This window comes from Microcaecilia unicolor, chromosome 12, assembly GCF_901765095.1.
Source record: "Microcaecilia unicolor chromosome 12, aMicUni1.1, whole genome shotgun sequence".
Taxonomy (NCBI): Eukaryota; Metazoa; Chordata; class Amphibia; order Gymnophiona; family Siphonopidae; genus Microcaecilia; species Microcaecilia unicolor.
This window is the reverse complement of record NC_044042.1, coordinates 71,319,156-71,341,854: the sequence shown is the minus strand read 5'-3', so window position 1 is coordinate 71,341,854 and position 22,699 is coordinate 71,319,156. Positions and strand designations below refer to the sequence as shown.

Below are 22,699 nucleotides of genomic sequence, written 5' to 3'. Positions count from 1 at the left end.
ACGGAGGATGCTATATTGGAGAAACAGGCCAGATGCTTAAGACAAGATTCAATTTACATAGACATCACATGAACAATACAGCCAGTAGGGCCCCCACCACGGTGGGACAGCACTTCACAGAACCAGGACACTACCAGTGATTTCACAGTGAGAATACTGAAAGGTAACTTTAAAACCATACAAGAACATAAGACCTTTGAAGTCAGAATAATTGAATATTTTAACACCCAACAGAAAGGACTTAACAAGGACCTGGGGTTCCTAACCCATTATATGTTGATCACCCCACCCCTCACCTATCCACACCCATCCTGTTAGAATATCAATGATATTATATACACTGTCAGCTAGCACATTTGCTTATTTCCGATCTGAGGAAGAAGGGCAACCTTCGAAAGCTAATCAAGAAATGTATTAAGTTATGTCCAATAAAAAAGGTATCATCTTATTTTCTTTTCCATGTTTTATTTTGTTTGATTTCTATTGATAACCTTAAGAGTGGACTAACACGGCTACCACACTCCTCAGCCAAAGTAAAGAAATTGCACGCGGACAGCACAATTTCTGGGTCAGGAGGTCTCCGGTATTCTTCATTTGCTGGAAACCTAAATCTCCCTTCAACCTCTTTTCTGTTTCAGATGCCCTTCTTGAGCAGGCTATGATTGGTCCCTCGCCAAATCCCCTGATCCTCTCCTACATGAGATATGCCATCAGCTCCCAGGTAAATTCCTGATACCAGGTCCAACTTTGCAACCTTATAGAAATAAGTGGGTGTTGACCTCTAAAAGAGTTTTTACAACGCAACTTCATTATTTAACCAGAGCCTGCATATTTTTAAATGAATATAATAATTTCAATCTGAAAATGTTCCTACAGAGCCTTTCAGGCAAGTTATATTGATATAGCAGACATGCTCAGATGTCAAGTGCTGTTGATCATGAGCATTTGGTAATGAGTTATTTTGCTAAAAAGGATCACCCTGTTAAAAGAAAAAAAAATAGTAATAGATTATAGATGTTTCCTTTTATGAAAGTAAGGGTGTTTAAGGGAGCACCTTCCAGACTTCCTAATTAACTGATCTCATGCTTCCACCGAGCAAAGATAAAAATCAATCCAGCTGGAACTGTTCGTTCTCATAGCAGTCATGGAACATTCTACCTAGTGCTGTTGGCTGTAATGAAATGCATTAATATCATACATGGTGTGACAGATTTAGCTCTGGCAGTAAAGGATTAACTAGTTAGGAAGGTTTATTCACATAAACAAATGAGAATTTCAACAGGTCACAAAAAAAAGAATGAAATAGAAGCCTGGAGTTTGTGAACTCGGACTTAAAATTACTTTATTGTTTATGGTTTATTTTATTTGATATACCGCCTTTCCTAATAATATAACAAAGCAGTTTACGATGATATAATAAGAAAGTGGAAAATAACACCATTACAATATAGAACAGAGAAAGATAAAAAAAACCTGGAAATAATCTTAAGGTAATAAAAAAGCAGAGGTTGATAATTATATAGTGGTGGGAATCTCTGTACTTGTTACAATCAGTGGAAGCCAAGCCAAGCCTTCATCAAAGGCCTCCATAAAAAGGTATTCGTTTAGTGCATTTTTTAAATTTAGGAAGGGAGAGTGATTAAGTGATGTGCTGAACAGGGGAACTCATTCTCTTTAAACCCTCCAAATCTAGCGAAAATTGGCTGGGAACTCCCCCCCCCCCCCCCCAACAGTGTTCTTATCTCTTATTCTTCTGTGATCAAGTATCTCAATAAGACACCGCCTGAGATGACCACAAAATCTGGAGAAAAGGAGCGAGACCGAGTGAAGGCTTCCGGGCCAGAGGCGCTTAAAATGACGGAGGAGCCAGAAGACAATGTTCCTCTTATCCTGCATACATGAAGCGAATTACAGAGGCGAATGCCTTGAGCAGTAAATTTGAAGGTCTGCAGGAAGATTTCAATTCCTTATCACAGCATGTGGTGGCCTTTGGAAATCAGGTTACCCACATTGAGGAGCGGGTCAGTGTGGTGGAGGATCATGGTGCTACATCCCAGACAGAACTCACTTCTCTGAAAGCCACGCTGAAAAAATATGCTGAATAGCTTGATGACCTGGAAAATCGCTTCCGTAGAAATAATCTTCATTTTTGGGGGGATTTCCAGAGTTCATTAAGGAAGTGGAACTCATGGACTTTCTTGAACCATGGTTAGTCACAGAATTTTTGCAGAATCCCTTAGGCATCCCTCTTCATGTTGAGCAGGCGCATTGGCTGGGCTGTGCCACTGAGGGAGAAACTCGCCCATGTGCACTGATAGCTCAGGTCTTTAATTGGGGTCATAGAGAACTCGTATTGTGCAATTAACGCCGGACCTATGATCTCCACTTTGATGGCAAGAAAATCCTCGTATTTCAGGATTATTCTGAGAGTGTTGCTGCTAAGCACCGCGCATTTTGGTCCGATCTGTAATGCGCTTTTTGTGAAAGACATAAAAATGTTCCCTGCAATACCCCACGCAGATTCAGGTCTGGCAGAATGGGATTATGTAAGTTTTTCAATTGCCCGAGAAAGCTCAACAACATCTGGGCCCATTGCTTTCTACTAATGATATGCAGGATTTGACCTCCACAGCATCCTGATCCCTGCTTGCGTGTGTGGGGATTTTGCATTGCTGAACATTATTGGAACACTGTTTTTTCGAATTTAAGCTATGTTGTCTGTTCTGTTATTAGTGTGTGGGGATAGAGTTTCTTACACGTGTGGGATAGGGGGGAGGGATGAGGGAGTTTGGCAAGACGCAACATGATACTGGATGGGATTATTGGGAAGGTGGATGGAGTAGTTGGGGGGGGGGGGTTGTTACAGGGATATTGGGAGTTAGGATTTGGGTTGTAGAGGTTCAGGTGTGGAATGGAAATGTGCAGCAAATAAGTTTTTGTTTTGCTGATTTGCATGCTGGGGGACTTGATGGGGCCTGAGCATCAGGTCCAGTTGTATGGATCTTGATCTGTTTTCTATCCTTTGCCACTTGAATGAAAATACCTAATACTACTACTAGGGTTGGCCTCTTGGAATATCTCTGGAATTGGTTCCCCTTTAAAACATTATAAAAATTCTTATGGAGCTCTGGAGACAAAAGGTCCAACTGACTTGCCTTCAGGAAACCTTGGCTCACCGAGCAAGAACATAAATTGTGGCAAGACTGGGTCCGTGAGGTCCTTTATTTTTTTTTATCCAATATTTTTATTGAGAAATTTTTAACATAAACATCAATAAGTCATTTTGCTTAGCTGTACATACAGCATCATAGCCCTCAACCCTCCCTTCCCCCCTCTATACCCACCCCCTCCCTGATTACTCAGAGTAAGAAGCACATGGTCATTGATAGTCCAAGTCCAGTGTTCATTTAAATGGGATCCAACCAACATAGACAGCACTTATAACCTCGGGACCACCAGCCGTGGGGCATCCAAGTCAATCCCCGATCGGGATCTCTACTCTCTGTATTTGTCCCAGAGTTTAAAAAATTGAGTCGCCTGTCCATTTCGAATAGCTGTAAGTTTTGACATCTGATACAAATAGTCCATTTTATGAATCGCCTTTATCACTGGTGGCGCATGTGGACTCTTCCATGATGAAGCCAGTGTTATCTTGCCCGCTACCAGGAAAGTCGAGGCTAGACGATGCAAGGCTGGTGGGAACCCTGGGAGGTGGAAATGCAGTAGACAATGATCTGCAGTAGCCGGGTAGTCCTTTCCCAGCAGTTGGCTGAGCTGCCCAAGCAATTCCGCCCAATAGTTTTTGATTTTTTGGACAGGACCACCGGATAATAAAACATGTCTCCTACTGTCTGACAGCTCCTCCAACAGTGACTCGAAGTTTGTTTAAACATTTTTGTTATTCGGTCAGGTGTATAATACCAGCGGTACAGGATCTTGTAACCATTCTCTATCAAGGAGGTACTTATAGATACTCTTAACATATAGCTGAAAGCTCGCTCCCAGCCGTGAGGTCCTTTCTGCCTCTTCTGAGGAGCGCAGAGCAGGAGTGGTGTTTCTTATTGGTAAACATTTCCCGGGTCAAGTTATCCACATTATAGCGGACTCGCCTGGTTATTATGTGCTGGTCACTTTAAAGTGGCAATATCGTACAATTATAGTGGCTAACGTTTATGGTCATGTAACATGCACTCATGAGATTTTGCTGGGGGGTGATACAACAGTGCCTCACTATGGGGGACCATCCACTGTTCTTGTTTGGTGATTTTAATGTGACCTTGGATCCTAGTATTGATAAGGTGTCTCCTATGTTTGAAAAGATTAATCTTATGTGGGGTCTTCCATGTTTCAGTTCTACTTTGGATGTTCTTGGTACTTGGCGGGAGAGTCATACTACTGAAAAATAGTTATACCCATTTTGCAATGGCCCATAACGCTGTCAGGGTCATTCCATGCCAAGTGGTCTAAACCTTCCCACCATCATGTCTCCAATTTTGTTCAAATTTTATCTGTTGCGCGAGTCAGTTGTTAAACGAAGTTTCCCAAAATTTGAAGTCTCTAACTGCAGTAGTTGCAGATCTAGACCCCCTTTTCTGAAAGGTTGTCAGTCCATGAGTGTGCGACATTTACCAAAATGCCATTTTTGGGGTCTAATAAAATCCAAACACATTTATAAGATTGGAGAACATGATGGTGGGAACTTTTTTTAATTTTACACCACTTGGCATGGAATGGCCCTGCATCTTGCCTCAATTATATATTTGTCTCTCATACTTGGTTTCCACGGGTTCAAACTGTAGATATTAGTGATTCTCTGATCATTTTCCATCGTGGCTTGATGTTCAGATCCTTACAGGCTATGAATACATTCCTTGATGGACCTTTCCAAAATACCTGTATAGAGATGAACATTTTCATAAATACCTGTTGTAGAAGTGGGACAAGTGTTGTGTTAATCATGCATGTCATAAGGATAATTCGTTCACAGACAGCCAAAGCTGTCCTTCGAGGTGATATTATCTCTTATTCGATCTGCAGGAGATGGGCGTTGAATCAGGCAATTTTGAGCTTCGAATGTTAGTTGGCTGCTGTTGAACGCAGATGTTACGCGCATCATCCAACTTCATAAAATAAGGACAAATTTATAGTGGTTCACACTGCAATAGCTGCAAAGTTACATGAGGGCGAAAATACCAAATACTTATTAGAAATATAAATTGTACGTCCACAGTAATAAAGCGGGTAAATTGCTTTCTAAATTAATACATCCCTAAATATATTGAGTCCATTCTTTCTATTGACGGCATTCCTGTTACCCAGGGTAAGGACGTTTCTGATTTGTTTTAGGGGCTTTTTTTAAGTTCCCTCTATCTTGCTCCAACAAACAAATCCCCTATGTAGATTTTTGATCTACATAGGTTATGTCTCCCCAAGTTAGATCTCCTGAGTAGCCCTCTAATTTCTGGGGAAATTAGTCAAGTTATTCACTCGCACTCTACAAAGCTGCAGGCCCTGATGGGTATTCCAGTGAGTGTTATCATCTGCTGGACTCTCAGCTTGGTTTGCAGCTGGAGGTATGTTATACGCAAACTATATCTCAAGGGGCCTTTTCCAGAGAAGCCAACACTGCTTTCATATAATTCCTAAGCTAGGGAGATCATAATTTGATGGCTTCGTATTGACCTATTTCTTTGCTAAATGTTGATCAAAAAATAACAGCAGAAGTGTTAGCCTTGCACCTGAGTGATATTTTACCACGTCTAGTTAGTCCTGATCAAGTGGGATTTGTGCGACAGCGACATGCTGTATTTAACATTTGAAAGATACTTACGGCATTAGAGTACTGTAAAAATAAAAGCCTGGAGGCCATAGCTATTAGTAGTGATATTGAAAAGGCCTTTGACAAGGTCTTCTGGTCCTTTCTTTTCTGTTTGGATCATTTTGGCTGCTGGGTTTTTTTTTTCCTTGAAGTGGTTAAATTGCTCTACCGTGATCCTAGTGCCACAGTTTTAGTTAATGGGATCATTTTCATGCTTCTTTCCACCCAGCATGGAACGCGAGACAAGGTTGTCCCCATTCTCCGCTGCTATTTGTTTTGTTTCTAGAGCCACTTTTACAGAATGTGAGACTTCATCCTCACATTTGTGGTGTGTTGCTGCAGAACAGCTGTGTCAAGAGTGTGGCATTCACTGCTATTTTCTTTTGTTGACCTGACCTCCCTGAACTTTATCTGCTTTGCTGCATACTTTTAATTATTTTGGATTCTTGATAAAATGATAGCCATTCCTATTAATATATACCCTGACAGGTTAGCCAGAATGAGTGTGCCATTTCATTGGGAGGGGGGGGGGGGGGGGGGGGGGACAAACACCGTCTATCAGATATCTTGGAATCCAGCCTCCCCATGTCTTACATAAGTATTGCCATACTGGGACAGACCTAAGGTCCATCAAGCCCAACATCCTGTTTTCAGCAGTGGCCAATCCAGGTCACAAATACCTGGCCAAGATCCCCCCCAAAATACAAAACATTTTATGCTGCTTATCCCAGAAGTAAGCAGTGGATTTTCCCCAAGTCAATTTTAATAATGGACTTTTCCTTTAGGAAGGCATTCCAAACGTTTTTAAACCCTGCTAAGCTGACAACCTTTACCATATTCTCTGGCAACGAATTCCAGAGTTTAATTACATGTTGAGTGAAGAAATATTTTCTCTGATTCGTTTTAAATTTACTACTTAGTAGCTTCATTGAATGCCCCCTAGTCCTAGTATTTTTGAAAAGAGTAAACAGATACATCATGTCTACCCTTTTCACGCCACTCATTAATTTATAGACCTCTATCATATCTTCCCTCAGCCATCTTTTCTCCAAGCTGAAGAGTCCTAGCCGCTTTAGTCTTTCCTGATAGGGAAGTCGTCACATCCCCTTTATCATTTTTGTTTTGATTCAGCTGTATGACGTTAACATAGTGCCATTATTATCTTTCACTAGAACTTTATTACAGAATTGGGTGCACTTACCTTTGCGATCACTTTGCTCTGTTTAAGATGGTCATTTTACAGAAGTGGCTTTGTTTTTCAGACTTGTGTTCCGTCTGCTTCGCAGGTGGGACCATTTTTTGATACAGTGTGAGCTCAAGATGATAAAGTACACCCGTGTATAATGTCTTGTGTGTCAGAACAAGGATCTTAAAATGAGTGCAATATTCTGTAGGCAACCAGTGATGGTGAATAAACAGTGGAGTAATGTGATCAAATTTAGAAGCATGTGACACTAATTGAATTTGCTTAAGTGCAGCATATAGAACATTGCAGTAGTCTTTTCTTGAGGTGAAAAGGAATGAGCCTATGCTGCAAAATTGCTGTAGTACAAAGAAATTTGTCTGTGTGAATTTTACCAAAAGATCAGTTTTTCATCAAATACAGTACTCGGATATCTGAAATATGGAACAATATCTTAATTAGAACTCCTTAGGGAGGAGTGGTACCGGTGCTATTTAACATATTTGTAAATGATACGGAAATCGGAATGACAAGTGAGGTAATTTAATTTGCAGATGATACAAAACATGTGTGGACTGTGAAATATTGCAGGAAGACCTTAGGAAATTTCAAGACTGGGTATCCAAATGGCAGATAGAGGAGTGTGGTAGCCGTGTTAGTCCACTCTTAAGGTTATCAATAGAAATCAAACAAAATAAAACAGTCTGACAGGGTGGGAGGATGGGGGTGGGTCCCCATGCATACCTCCTACCCACCCCCATCCTCCCACCCTGTCAGACTGTCATAGTAATGCTTGAATTTTTTCACTTATATACACTGTCAGCTAGCACATTTGCTTATTTCCGATCTGACGAAGAAGGGCAACCTTCGAAAGCTAATCAAGAAATGTATTAAGTTATGTCCAATAAAAAAGGTATCATCTTATTTTCTTTTCCATGTTTTATTTTGTTTGATTTCTATTGATAACAAATGGCAGATGAAATTTAATGTGGACAAATGCAAGGTGATGCACATTGGAAAGAATAATCTGAATCATAGTTACCTGATGTTGGGGTCCACCTTAGGGGTTAGCACTCAAGATCTAGGTGTCATTGTAGATAATACTCTGAAATCTTCTGCTCAGTGTGATTCGGGGGCCTTAAAAAGCAAACAAGATGCTAGGAATTATTAGGAAAGGGATGGTGAATAAGACCGAAAATACTATATTGCCTCTATATCGCTCTATGGTGCGACCACACCTTGAATATTGCATTCAGTTCTGGTTGCTGTATCTTAAAAAAGATATAGTGGAATTAGAAAGTATTCAAAGAAGAGTGACCAAAATGATAAAGGGGATGGAACTCTTCTCACATGAGGAAAGGCTAAAGAGGTTAGGGCTCTTCAGCTTGGAAAAGAGACGGATGAGGGGAGATATGATTGAAGTCTTCAAAATCCTTAGTGGTGTAGAATGAGTAGAAGTGTGTGTGTATGGTTAATATATAATATTATATATATAACATAGTTGATGACGGCAGAAAAAGACCTGCATGGTCCATCCAGTCTGCCCAAGATAAACTCATATGTGTATACCGTACCTTGAATTTGTACCTGTCTTTTTCAGGGCACAGACCGTATAAGTCTGCCCAGCAGTATTTCCCGCCTCCCAACCACCAGTCCCGCCTCCCATCACCGGCTCTGGTACAGACCGTATAAGTCTGCCCTCCCCTATCCTAGCCTCCCAACCACCAACCCCTCTTCCCCCCACCTGCTCCGCCACCCAATTTCAGCTAAGCTTCTGAGGATCCATTCCTTCTGCACAGGATTCCTTTATGCATATCCCATGCATGTTTGAAACCGTTTTCATCTCCACCACTTCCCGCGGGAGGGCATTCCAAGTGTCCACCACCCTCTCTGTGAAAAAATACTTCCTGACATCTTTCCTGAGTCTGCCCCCCTTCAATCTCATTTCATGTCCTCTCGTTCTACCGCCTTCCAATCTCCGGAAAAGATTTGTTTGCGGATTAATACCTTTCAAATATTTGAACGTCTATATCATATCACCCCTGTTCCTCCTTTCCTCCAGGGTATACATGTTCAGGTCAGCAAGTCTCTCTTCATACGACTTGGAACACAAATCCCATACCATCCTCGTAGCTTTTCTTTGCACCGCTTCCATTTTTTTAACATCCTTCGCAAGGTACGGCCTCCAAAACTGAACACAATACTCCAGGTGGGGCCTCACCAACGTCTTATACAGGGGCATTAAAACCTCCTTTCTTCTGCTGGTCACTCCTCTCTCTATACAGCCTAGCAATCTTCAAGCTACGGCCACCGCCTTGTCGCACTGTTTCGTCGCCTTCAGGTCCTCAGATACTATCACCTCAAGATCCCTCTCCCCATCCGTTCCTATCAGACTCTCCCCGCCTAACACATACGTCTCCCTTGGATTTCTACTCCCTAAGTGCATCACTTTGCATTTCTTCGCATTGAATTTTAATTGCCAAACGTTAGACCATTCTTCTAGCTTCTTCAGATCTTTTTTCATGTTTTCCACTCCCTCCGGGGTGTCCACTCTGTTGCAAATCTTGGTGTCATCTGCAAAAAGGCAAACTTTATCTTGTAATCCTTCGGCAATGTCACTCACAAATATATTGAACAGAATCGGCCCCAGCACCGATCCCTGAGGCACTCCACTACTCACCTTTCCCTCCTCCGAGCGAACTCCATTCACCACCACCCTCATTCTAAAAGTACAAAAACTAGGGGACAATTGAAGAAATTACATAGAAATACTTTTAAAACAAATAGAGGGAATATTTTTTTCACTCAACGAATAGTTAAGCTCTGGAACTTTTTACCAGAGGATGTGGTAACAGTGGTTAGCATATCTGAGTTTAAAAAAGGTTTGGACAGGTTCCTGGAGGAAAAGTCCATAATTTGCTTTTGAGGCAGACATGGGGAAGCCACTGCTTGCCCCTGGATTGGCAATATGGAATGTTGCTGCTAAATTGGATTTCTGCCAGGTACTTGTGACCTGGCTTGACCACTGTTTAGAAACAGGATAGTGGGCTAGATGAACCATTGGTCTGACCCAGTATTGCTACTCTTATGTTCTTATGGTTGTGGGACTGAGTAGCTGTCAGTAACCCACATGGTTACTGTTTTAGATTGATTTAAGACTAAATGATTTTCCTTAAGCCAAGAAATTATTTTCTCAAGACCAAGTTGAAAGGAAGTAATAGTAGGTGACAAAGAATCTGTTGTGTGAATTAGCAAAATGTCATTGTCATAGTAGAAAGCCTGGATGCCTGCCTCTTGGGTCAAAGTTGTTAACATAATGAGCTGATAAAAATGTTGATAAGAACGGAGCTAAAATTGGGTCTTGGGATGTCGCAGCTCAAGGGGTAGGTAGTGAAGTGGGATATGTGAGTGGATGCCGTGAAGTTTCTGTCTTGTAAAAAAGATGAGAACAAAAAGTGATTCCAGATATACCAAAAGATGCTAAATGGCTTAGTAAGCGAGAGTGATTGATCAAGTCAAAAGCAGTTGAGAGATCAAGAGAAACAATGAGGGTGATCTTCTCATTATCTAGCATACGGTGAAGGTCAATTAAGAGAGCTGTTGTGATAGTTTCCTTGCTCTGACCTGGGTGGAACCCCGATTGGCATGGATGAAGGATATTGGTGTGGTTTGCATGGTCAAGTAGTTGTTGCGTATCCTTCTCTGTCTGTACTGAGGAAAGTTTGTCCTGTTCTAAATATAATATTTGAGCAGTCGCTACCTGTGCTTCTTTCATCTCAGAATCTGCCAGTTTGGTTCCAAGCTGGACACATTTGTTTTGCTGGGTTTTGCATAGATTTTGTAACTGCTTAATTTGCTTCTAGATGCATCTGTCCCTCCTTCTCCCCTATGCTGGAAGAACATCTTTCAGGCTGTAGCATATCTAGAAACTACCTGTATTTAGGCCCCTCTGGAAGCATAGAGATTAAAAGCAACTTATTTATTTAGATTTTCCACACACCTTTTTCAATAGTAGGTCAAGATGAGCTGCATTCAGGTACACTGGGCATTTCCCTGTCCTTGGAAGGCTCACAATCTAATTTTGTAACTGAGACAATGGAAGCTTAAGGGACTTGCCCAAGATCACAAGGAGCAGCAGTGAGATTTGAACCGGGCACCTCTGGATGTCAGGGCTGGTGCTCTAACCACTAGGCTGCTACTCCACACTTGACATCTTACTAGTGAAGGCTGGGGAGGAAACAAGGGTTTACGCTTTAGTTTCGAGCAGTCTGAAAGCCTGGCCTGGAACACAGCCCGTATAACAGGCAGGTTACCTAGGCTGTCCTTGTTGACAGCCAGCTGCTCTGAAATGGGTTAATGCTGTTCTCTCCCAGCCTCTGGGTAAATGGTGGAAGCGGTTTCTCTTAATTCTGTTTTTGTTCTATTGCTTTCAGATGGTATCTTATTCTGCAGTGCTAACTGCCATCAGCAAGGTACGTCCCCTACACAGTTCCTAGACTCCAGCTACTGGTCTGTGCATCTGTGTTGCAGTAAAAGAACACGTGGCTCTTGTATTAAGTCGCTTCTGTTTCATGGCAAACATGTTAGAGGAAACTCTCCCTTCTTTGTGCCCTACCCTGACACTGAAAGCACGAGTTCATTACATGCTACCCCTTCAGCACCACTGGACAGAGAGACTGAAGTCATGGGCTGAATTCAGAATTTCTTTTTAACTTAGGTGGGCTCCAGTAATCTGGTCAGTTATCTAATAGCTGGTCGTGCTTTAAGGTATAGAGAGTCCGTCTTCCCAGCCTATAAACTCTTTCTCCTTTCTATCCCCAGTTTGATGACTTCTCTCGGGATCGCTGTGTCCAGTCACTACTGGAGATTATGGATTTGTTCTGTGACAACCTCAGGTACTTCTTGTCTTCTCTCTCTGCTGTTGGTGCTTCCTGTTCCTTTAGGCTGTGATGATGAAGTAACATTTTGCTGTTTTGTAACTCCCTCAGCTGCTATGGTAAAGCCGAGGAGTGCCTCGGTTTGTGCCGGGCAATGCTAAATGCTCTGGCCTGGCTGCTGCGCTGTACTGCCTTCTACGCTGAGAAGTTCAAGGAAACTCTTGATCCAGTGACTGATGAGAATCAGCTGAGGATGTGCCTGGGACGCCTGGAGACACTTCTGAGCAGTACCAAGAACCGAGCTCTGATCCACATAGCCAAGCTGGAGGATAACGGTATGGAAGTACACTGTTCTTCACAGACTAGTGACCGGCTTCCTTGGGGGAGCAGAGGGGAGGTAATGTGGTTGTGGATCTATTATGGAAGCTTGAATTCCACAGGGAAAATCAAATGTCATTCTTCCTATGGAGAGAGATACCTGAAAGGGAGGGATTCATGGACAGTTGCCCATATTAAGAAATAATACACTTGGCAGATTCCAGAAAATAAGTAAATAGATATAGGAAGAAAAAAAAAAGGAGAACCAGAGTAAGATCAACAGCAGGTTGACTGGTGCTTTTGGAGAGAGACATCAGGTTGCATAATGGCAGTGAGATGTGATGAATAGGGTATCCTGGCTGATCGCAGGTGCCACTGTCATTTCTCACACATGATCTTTCTCTCTCTCTCTTTTTTTTTTTTTTTTCTTTGAAGCTACTTGGACGTCTGTTGAGCAGTCACTGATCAAAGTGAGTGAAAATCTGCCCAGTCTCGCCAACCTGGCACTGCAAAACCAGTTGGAGGAGTGTGTTGCACTTATCAAAAGGTAAGAACTCCAGTATGGTATGACCAGGAAGGGAGGGGTCCATGTTCAAAGATACTGACCTCAGCAGAACTGTCTGGTGTGGGCTGGCTGTGGATATTGTGGACATTGCATGTATAATTTCTAGGGGTGGGGGAAGAAGTCATGATCATTGGTTAAGAACAACTAGCGGCTAGATTTCAGAGCCCATGATTGCAGGGTTCAGAAGGGATCCCTAGTTCACAGCCCCTGGCCGATGACTGTCACTGTGAAGACCAGCCCAGGGGGGGGGGGGGGGGGGTGCAAGATTATAAAACAGGGGAAACCTCCCCAGATGCTTCCAAACAAAACTTCATGGCATCAAATCACAGCTCTGGTTGTGGCTGAACTGGAAGTACAAAGGAGCAGTAGGAAGCTGTTGGGCTTGAGCTAGGGGTGCTGAGGTCCAGATCACAGCAGACATTGCTTTGGCTCCTGAATCTTGAGGGCAGAAGCCCTGGGGATGCTGTGTCCTCGGTCTTGTAGGGTGCAACAATGAAAACTCCTCTTGGTAAAAAAGAATTCTACCCCTGGAAATTGGGGCTTTCCGTATTGCCCAGCCTGGCTATGGATAAAGTTATGCACTTAAAGAAGAGATCTCCAGGGATGTGAAGAGGTGAAGCAGAGGTTGGCTGCTCACTGAGAGTGCTGTTAATAAATGAATGCTAAGGCCTGGTGGTTGTTGGCTGTACTTTTGCTCCATAGTCTGCTGCGAAGAGGTAAGGCCTTGTCCTTTTCCCACTCAGCTTTGTGTGGGGAGAGGGGCTGGGGGAGATTGTTGAGAGGGTGGTAAATTTTAGGACATTTGAGTTTTTAATGGATCAGGAAGTGGGATAGATGCGCCCTGTCATGTAATAATCCTTTAAAAAAAAGGAAAAGGAACAGGAAAGAAAGGGTACCACTATGCAACTGTCTTTTAGGGATGGGGGTGTAGGGTGCTGCTGTAGGGCATTGGTTTAAAAATGAAATGCATTCAGGTATGGGTTACTTTTTTATTTTTAGAAAGAGAGAGACTTTGTTTCTGGACATACTTAACTTTTTTGCTCAAATTTCAGGAAAAACTCTGATTGGCCAAATTTAGGCCTGCTAAGCTCAATCAGAAATCAACTTAACTAAATTTAATGAAATTTGGTGGAGAAATTTAGTCAGTTAACCCAGTCTTATTTCAAAGACTTGATTGTAGTGGAGTTCTTACTTAGCTGGCTAAATAGATCCTTTGAAATGTTAACTTCCGTGTAATTCAGTTATAAGTCTTTGTGTTTCTGCAGCGTTCCCTCTTTGCTCTCCATCCGCTCCGAGCAGCTGAACAAGACAGAATTCCCCACAGTGCATGCTGTGGTCCTTCTGGAGGGAACCATGAACCTCACAGGTGACATACAGCCCCTGGTTGAACAGCTTATGATGGTCAAAAGAATGCAGGTGAGGGGGGAGGGAGAGGACTGCCAGATAATGGGGAAAGTACAGTTGACAGAGATGTTTTAAAGTTAATGTAACTGCTATCCCTTAGGACCCTGTTTACTAAGGTGCGTTGGCGTTTTTAGCGCACCTACACTTAGTGTGCGCGCTAACCATGTAGGTGCCTACAGGGATATTATAGGCATGTACATGGTTAATGCACATATGTGGTTAACTCGACATTGAAAACGTTAACGCACCTATAACGTTGCTTAGTAAATGGCCCTTGGTGTGCTAACATATTTTATCTATATATATATTATCTAAAGTTCAATTTCACGTGAAGGAATAACATTTACCATTTACCAATCAATACACCTCATTTTTTAACCAAACATGAATTAAAAAATAGAAAATCAGTATTGGCATCCGATTTCCACTAACTTATCATACACAGGACCTGAACACAGTGTGTGATAAAATGATATAAAAAGTATCTGTTAACACCAGTTGGGCACTAAACTGATGCAACATTGGCAAAACAAGGATCTAAGGATTCTGAAAGTTAATATGTGGCCTGATGAAGAGCTTTTGGTGTTGGCACCAGTGGCGTAGCCAGACGGCCAATTTTGGGTGGACCTGAGCCCAAAGTGGGTGGGCACAAAATTTTCTCAGCCCCCCTTCCCCTGCACTCTCCTCATCTCCCCTGGCACCTCCCAATTCAAAATATAATTTAGCTCATAAAGATCCCCAAGCTCTGTCAGCTGAAAACTTCCTTCGAAGACAGCCACAAATCCCTTTTACCAAGCTTGGCAGGCAGCAATAGCAACAATGCCTTGTCACCGATGCTGGCACCCCATGCATGCTTAGTTATCGGTGGCTCAAGGATGTTGCCGCCATCTGCCAAGCTTAGTAGAAGGGAGTTTTGGCTGCTTTTAGAGGAGGTCCTCAGCTGATGTAGGTTGGGGATCCCCACCAGCTACAGCAAGGGTCGGGACTAGTGTTAGACATGCTAGGGCCCAGACTCTCACCAAATACAGAACAAGGGATCACAAATTAGAAATAAATATATGTAGACAAAAATTGAACTCGGAACCTCGGCATGTTACAGTGGAGAAATAAAATCAGAAATATATTTCTTTTTTTCTACTGAACACAATAAAATGATATCCGCTGTGCACATTTCTCAAGCTAACAAATTTCAGTTAATAAATTCAAAATAAAATGTCTTTCCTACCTTTGCTGTCTGGTCATTTTATTTTTCCATAATGTTGGTTCAAATTTCTCTTTTCCACTTCCCTGTCTTTCTGTTAATTCTCCTTCAAGCAGCTGCTATTCATTTGTCTTTTCTCCACTCTCATTCCATTCCCTCACTACACTGACATATTGATGTTTGTTTCATTTTAGCTCTTTCCTATCTTTTTTCTTTCTTTCCTGCTCTCTGTCCACTCAAAATTCATCTTCTAATCCTTTTCCTTTTTACTTTCCAGATACCTATCTGATTTCCATCTTCTTTCACCCACTAGCTCTCCTATTCCCCATCTCACTCCTTCTCCAGCCTTCCATCTTCAATCTACTCCCCGTAATCACTATCATCCTCTCGTTCATTTCCTTACCACCTCCTTGGCCTTCCACATGGTCCCACCATCCCAGTGTCTGCCTCTTTCCAACCCTTCTAGCCCAGCATCTGCTCCCTCTTTCTACCCCCTCCTAGCGTCTTCCTGTCCTTTCTCTCTTTCCTCTTGCCCCTTCCCCCAGGGGCCAGCATTTCTCCCCCTCTTCCCTCCCACCCACATTCCAGCATTTCTCCCTCATTGTCTTCTGCCCCTGGATCCTACATCTCCCTCCTTCTTCCCCCTCCTCTGCCCTCATGTTCAACATTGTTCCCTCTTTTCCTCTTCTCTCTCACCCTTGCATCCCAAGTCTAACATCTGTTTCCCCCCTTGCAGCATCTCTTCCACCACCATGTAACATTTCTCCTTCTTCCCTCTCTCCCCTGTGCAGTACCTTTTCCTCCCCTCCCTCCCAGGTCCAACATTTCTCCTTCTTTTGTCATTCACCCCTCCTTCCCTCCCCACCCTACCCTACATCCAGTAATTATCCCTCTCTCTCCCCCCATATCCCAATAATGATCCCCTTTCTTCTACTCTCCCATGCATCTCTCCCTCCCCTCCCTAACAATTTCCCTCACTCCTACACCCCCTGTGTAGCATCTCTTTTCTTTCCCTCCCCTCCACTCCAACGCCCAAGCAGCCCAACAATTTTATCCTCGCCAACCCCCCCCCCCCCCCCTCCATGCAGCATCAGGAGCATCACAGCACCGCAGCACGTTTCAAAGGGTTGCTGGCAGCATGTAAGAGAGAATTGCTGCAGTGCTGCTGATGACCCAGAAGCCTTCCCTCTGTTGCGCGGATTTCAGGTCAGACTCAGCCAGCAGCAGTGATTCTTACATGCTGCCAGCAACCCTTTGAGCCGGTGCAGCAGAAGAAGGCAGGCAGTTTCGGTCCCTGCATTTTTTTTCTTCGATCGTCGCCGGCAGCGCTGCCATTCACACAGGCAGCTTCGCTCCCTTCTGCCGCATCCATCCGGCCCATTCTGATGCACTTCCTGTGTACGTAGGGCCAGATGGACGCAGCAAAGGGGGGCGGAGCTGTCTGTGTGAATGGCAGCGCTGCCGGCGACGATCGAAGAAAAGAATGCAGCGCTGGCGGGGAGGAGAACGAATTTCCGCGAGCGACGCGGGCGGGCCTGGATGGAAAGTGGGTGGACCTGGGCCCACCCGTTGGCACCACTTACAGAGTTTAGGTAGCCCATTTTCTGATGATCCAGTTATTCAATATTGGATGGTATTAGTTGAAGAATTAGGTGTTGATTTGGTATATTATCAGTGCTGTTCAAATACCAGGCCAAAGTACTTGAGTAAAAAATAAATGTATATTTTTAATACTTAAGTAAAAGTACAGTGAAGAAGTGAAGAGCTCATTAAAACTACTTAAAAGTAAAGTTATTGCCTAATATAATAATTTTTGAGTAAAAAAGTAAAAGAACTCACAACTACATGAATGCAACTAACGTTTTTAACCCAACAACTTTATTGTTTTACAAGTCAATCCACTTGGCTTTTAGTAAAACTAAGGGCCCTGTTTACTAAGGTGCGCTAACGTTTTTAGTGTGTACCAAATGCTAGAGACACCCATATATTCCTATGGGCGTCTCTAGCGTTAGTGTGCAAAAAACGCTTACGCGGCTTAGTAAACAGGGCCGTAAATTTTTGAAAATAATTGTCACTCATGTTTGTGAGCTAAAAAGGTTCAACAACTAAGCAGAAAGTGGACTGTTCAGTCTGATAAAAAGTTCCTTCAAATCAGGCCAGATTGCAATATTGCTGATGTTGTCTTCTGACTGGGTCCTGCAGGTTATGATCAAGGGAATCTCTGAAACATTTGACTTCCTTATAGCAAAGAGAACTTTATCATCATTGTCCTTATCATCTGCATTACAAGTATTGCTGTCTAATTCATCACTTGCATCTTCATCTTTATCTTCATTATTTTCGTCATGCTGTCCAATTACAAAGAAGGCTTTTACAAATTTGGAATCATTGTTCTAACAATTTTTTTCATCTGATGGCAAACTCAATTTGAATATCTTTAAGAATGGTTGCAAGACTGTCAAATGTGTGGGAACCCTTCTAACTCAAGGCCAGACAAGCAGACTTCCTAAAGACTCATCAATCCAGTGGACAGTTACCCCAATGTAAAATTTCCCATAGGATAACGAGCAATCTGTTCTGGTAGAGACATATGTCTGTTCCCCAAGAATTGCTACCAGCTTTATCTCTACTTTAAAGTGACTCAACTCATCGCTGTTCTGTTTGGCTGGAGGCCACTAACCAGTTCAAAAACAGGCAACTTCACTGTTCTTATAGGTTATATTCACTGAACAGCAAAATTTAAGATGAGATGATCCACTGTTTGCGTGTCAAGGTTTGCAGTAGCTAAATCCTGTTCCCAGTTTTGCCGTTTCATTTGGTTTACTGAGAAATCGTCATTTACATCTCCCTTCTGCTTTCACGTTTTACTTTTAAGTGCAAGCATCAGATGTAACTGAGTAAAAGTAGTAAAAATTGGCAAAATTACTTCAGGATAACATTTGCTACTTTTACTGTACTTCTTTACAAGTAAAAGTAACAAAACTTTTAAGTTATAGTATCTAGTTACATTTACTGTATAGTCCTGTTGTCCTCTGTGAAATAGTATGCACTATTTCTGTTCAGGTCATGCTGAGGTACAGAGTTATTGCTCTGCTGGCACCTGTTTTAATGTCGCAGCTGGTGGGGTAGGAATTGACTGGGCATCACTCATACCTCTGCAAACTGTGGCTTGCTCTGGGGTAGGAATGGGTGAGGAGTTATGTTGGGTTGGGTGGGGACCTATAGGAATGATGTACTCTGGTTTTGATGAGATTTTCTTCTTGCATGGAATATATTCCAGAAGGCTCAATGCACCTTACTGCAGACTGCAAGGAGAAGATTAGAGAGGTTTTTTCCCCCCCTCCCCCCTTCCTTCAGCCAGTCTGCAATTTTCTGTAGATAATGTCTAGTGCTCCTCTCTTCTTTCAGCGTATACCCTCTCCGCTCTTTGTCCTGGAAATCTGGAAAGCTTGCTTTGTGGGACTCATCGAGACCCTGGAAGGAACAGAAGAACTGAAATGGACAGCTTACACCTTTCTGAAGGTAATATTGTTCTCTCATAGAAGAAGAAGCAGCAGCAGCAGCGAGTGATTGTAGGGTGTGTGTTATCACTGCTGAAAAGTAGTTGAACAGACCTATAAGTCTAGGGGCATTTTACAATAAAATTACCAGTGTATGACAAGCCTTTTTGGGCATCCAACATTACTTCAAGAATATGAGTGTTCATCTGGAGGGGTGAAAGGAGGATTGGTAAGAGTGATTTGAAGTTTCTGTTTTCAGCAGTGACCAAACTTTCTTTTCTCACCCCCTTACCTCTTCCCATTTCCTGCTAGTAGAAAAATGGTTATTTTGTTTAAGCCTTTTTATGTGCTGTACTTTCCTATATGTGCTCTCTTTAGCTTCAGATGAATTGCCTCTTCTCCTGGTTCCCATTTTTATATGTAGCTCTGTGTTTGGATCTTTGGAAGCTTGTTGGGGTGATTTTCAGATGGTGTTAGATCAAGTTGTCGCTATATTGGAGATTCTTAGAGGACAAGCAGGCCTTCATATTCTCACATCTGGATGGCGTCATCCGATGAAAACCTCCACCCAAGGTGCACACTTTTTTCTAGTTTTGTGAGGGAGATGTCTATGGCCGTCCCATTTAAGTTGGAAATGGAAGAGGAGCCCAGAGAGGAGATGTCTGTTCTGGGCTATAAGCCTTCTCCTGAGTGCACTGTTAAAGAACTGGGAATCTCCCCTCACAGTGCAGGTAGCACCCAAGAAGGTGGCTACACAGTATCGTATCCATAAAGCTTACTTATTCGAGAAGGCACAATGGCGGTTGAATCCGCTCTCAAACGAGCCGTGAGTTCAGTCTCATTCCTCTGTGCCCCCGGGACAAGAGGCCAGGACTTTGGATTTGTTTGGGGGAGAAAGTTTTCAAGCCTCTTGATTGTTGCTCGCATCCAGTCCTACCAGCTCTACACAAGCCTTTACTTGGAGTCTTTGTTGAACAGTACACTGAGTCTGGTGGACTTGCTCCCTTCAGAGCAGGCCCACAGAGCTTCACCAGCTGGTCAACAAGCAGGTGGAGTGTAGGCATTATCTGACCATGGGTGCCTATTATACTTTTGCATCCAGACTCTGTGGCATGGGTGTGGGGATGTGCAGAATCTCCTGGCTGCATTCCTCTGACCTGGAACCCAGTGGTTCAAGAGAGATTGGCAGATATGCCATGCCAAGGGGACAGTTTGTTTGGAGAGAAAGTGGAAGAGGCACTGACCTCATTAAGAAACATATGGATACTATCCATACTCTCGGCATCCTCCATCTGCATCTTCTTCAACAAAAAGATTTTCGACCGGGTCTAGGTGGTGTTCCTGCCTCCCGCTTGCTCCACTCAGGCGACTCAAGCCCAATGTTCCAGGCCTTGCCAGCCCCATCCTCAGCAGTCCCAGCCGGCTGCCCAGTCAAAGCAGGCTTTTGACTGGCTCTAGAAGAGCATAGCTGCTCAAAGAGTATCCGTCCTGGATGGCCTACTGGTCAGAGGGAGGCTCACTTTTTACCAACACAGATGGCCCGTTGTAACCTTCGACTGGTGGGTTCTTCAAATAGTCTGTCTCGGGTATGCACTGAATTGGCATCAGAGACCTCCAAATTGTCCACCGAGCGTTTTTCATCAGTTTTCAGCACAAGCAGGTACTTGTAGAGGAAATCTCCACCCTTCTACAGGCCCGAGTGGTCGAACCCATACCACCAGGGGAAGAAAGGAAGGGATTCTATTCAGGTACTTTCTTGTCACCAAAACAAAATGGGGTATACCCACCCATCCTAGACCTAAGGGCCCTGAACAAATTTCTAGTCAAGGAAAAGTTAAGTATCTTTCCCTGACACTGTTCTTCCTCTAATTCAGGAAAATGACTGACTGTGCTTCTGGGCTTGAAGGGTGCCTTATATCCACATTTCAATACTTCCAAGGCACAGGAAGGGTATCAGATTTCAAGTGAAGAAATGCCACTACCAGTATTACGTTCTGTCATTGGGCCTGGCGTCTGCCCCTAGAGTTTTCGCTAAGTGTCTGACAGTAGTTGCAGCTATCTACACGAAAACTACAGTGTATGTGTTTCCCTACCTAGATGATTGGCTGGTCAAGAGCACATCTTGGGAAAGAGCCAAGGAGTCAATTTGGATGTTTATTCAGGTGTTGGAGCTACTGGGGTTTGTCATCAAGTCCCACCTGCAGTTCACCAATTGGAGTACATAGGAGCCTTGCTAGATACAGCACAGGCTCGGGCCTTTCATCCTCAAGCAAGGGCGGATATTTTAGTAACTCCTTGTAGATCTGCAGCAGTCAGCAAGTTTCAGTCAGCAAATGTTGAGATTGATGGGCCACATGACCTCGACAGTGCATGTCACTCCCATCGCACATCTCCATGAGAGCAGCCCAGTGGGCTTTAGCTTCCCAGTAATTTCAGGTGACAGGGAACCTAACTGATGTCATTCGCATACCACCAGAACTGGCCTACGCTCTTCTCTGGTGGACAGCCCAATCTAATTTGACCCTGGGACTTCCATTCCAAATTCCACCGCCACAAAAGGTGTTGACAAAAGATGCATCCAACCTGGGTTGAGGAGCTCATGCAGATGGGCTTCACACTCGGGGCCAGTACTCCGCTTAGGAGGTTCAGTTCCACATCAGTCTCCAAGTTCATGTAGATGGGCTTCACACTTGGGGCCAGTGGTCCGCACAGGAGGTTCAGTTCTACATCAGTCTCCTTGAGCTCTGGGCAATTTGGAACACTAAAGGCATTTCGAGATCGACTCCAGAACCAATTGTTCGCATTCAAACACAACCAGGTTGCAGTGTTTTATGTCAACAAGCAGGATCCTACCCCTTGTGTTAGGAAGTGGTGGGCATGTGGCATTGGGCTTTACAGTATGGACCTCCATGCCACTTACCTGCCCAGCAAGAACAGCTGCCTGTTGGACAGATTGAGTAGGATATTGCAACCTCACAAGTAGTTCACCAATTGGGCGTAGCCTGGAAGATTTTCCGAGAGTGGGGCACCCCTTTGGTGGATCTTTTCACCACTCATCTCAACAGCAACAGTTCCTCAGTTCTGCTGCAGGTTCGGGTCACGTGGCAGACTAGCGTCAGATGCCTTTCTCCTGCATTGAGTACAGGGACTACTGTATGCATATCCTCCCATACTTCTCATAGAGAAAACTTTGCTGAAATTTGGGCAAGTTCACGGAACAATGATTCTGATAGTTTCTTACTGGCCGCGGCAGTTCTGGCTCTCTCTTCTGGAGTTTCCTTCTGAAGATCCTTGGAAATTGACCTGTTTTCCGACCCTCATCACTCAGAACAAGGTTCCTTTCTGCATTCCAACCTGCAATCTCTGGCCCTTTCAGCTTGGATGTTGAGAACATAGAACTTGAACTCCTCAGATTGCCTGAGAGTGTCTCCCGTATCTTGCTGGCTTCCAGGAAAGATTCTACTAAGAGATGTTATTCTTTTAAATGGAGAAGGTTTTCCATCTGTTGTGAGGGCAAGGTCTTAGATCCCTTTTCTTGTCCTACACAAAAGCTGATCAAGTACCTCCTGCACCTTTCTGAGTCTGGTTTAAAAACCAACTCTGCAAGGGTTCATCTCGGTTCATTTGGGAGGTGAGTACATCTCTGTACAGCCTTTAGTTCGCTTCATGAGAGGTTTGTTAATGAAGCCCCCTACCAAACCTCCCGCTATGTGATGGGATCTCAAGATAGTCCTCACTCAGCCGATGGCTTGGAAAGTTGTGTTTCTGATGGCAGTCACTTCAGCTTGCAGAGTCAGGTAGCTCATTCACCGTATATTAAATTTCATCACAAC

At 43.5% G+C, this 22,699-nt stretch overlaps 1 protein-coding gene across 3 annotated transcripts in view; it reads left to right on the top strand.

The window, feature by feature from the left end:
* The window catches only part of MED24 (mediator complex subunit 24), an 88,968-nt gene that overhangs the window by 2,998 nt on the left and 63,271 nt on the right, over positions 1–22,699 (top strand). For all 3 annotated transcript variants that reach the window (XM_030220762.1, XM_030220760.1, XM_030220761.1), the window contains exons 3-9: positions 639–721; positions 11,435–11,473; positions 11,823–11,896; positions 11,990–12,213; positions 12,632–12,743; positions 14,027–14,177; positions 18,775–18,888. In XM_030220762.1, the coding sequence (XP_030076622.1) occupies positions 639–721; positions 11,435–11,473; positions 11,823–11,896; positions 11,990–12,213; positions 12,632–12,743; positions 14,027–14,177; positions 18,775–18,888 (797 nt within the window). The remainder of the gene's footprint in view (positions 1–638; positions 722–11,434; positions 11,474–11,822; positions 11,897–11,989; positions 12,214–12,631; positions 12,744–14,026; positions 14,178–18,774; positions 18,889–22,699) is intronic.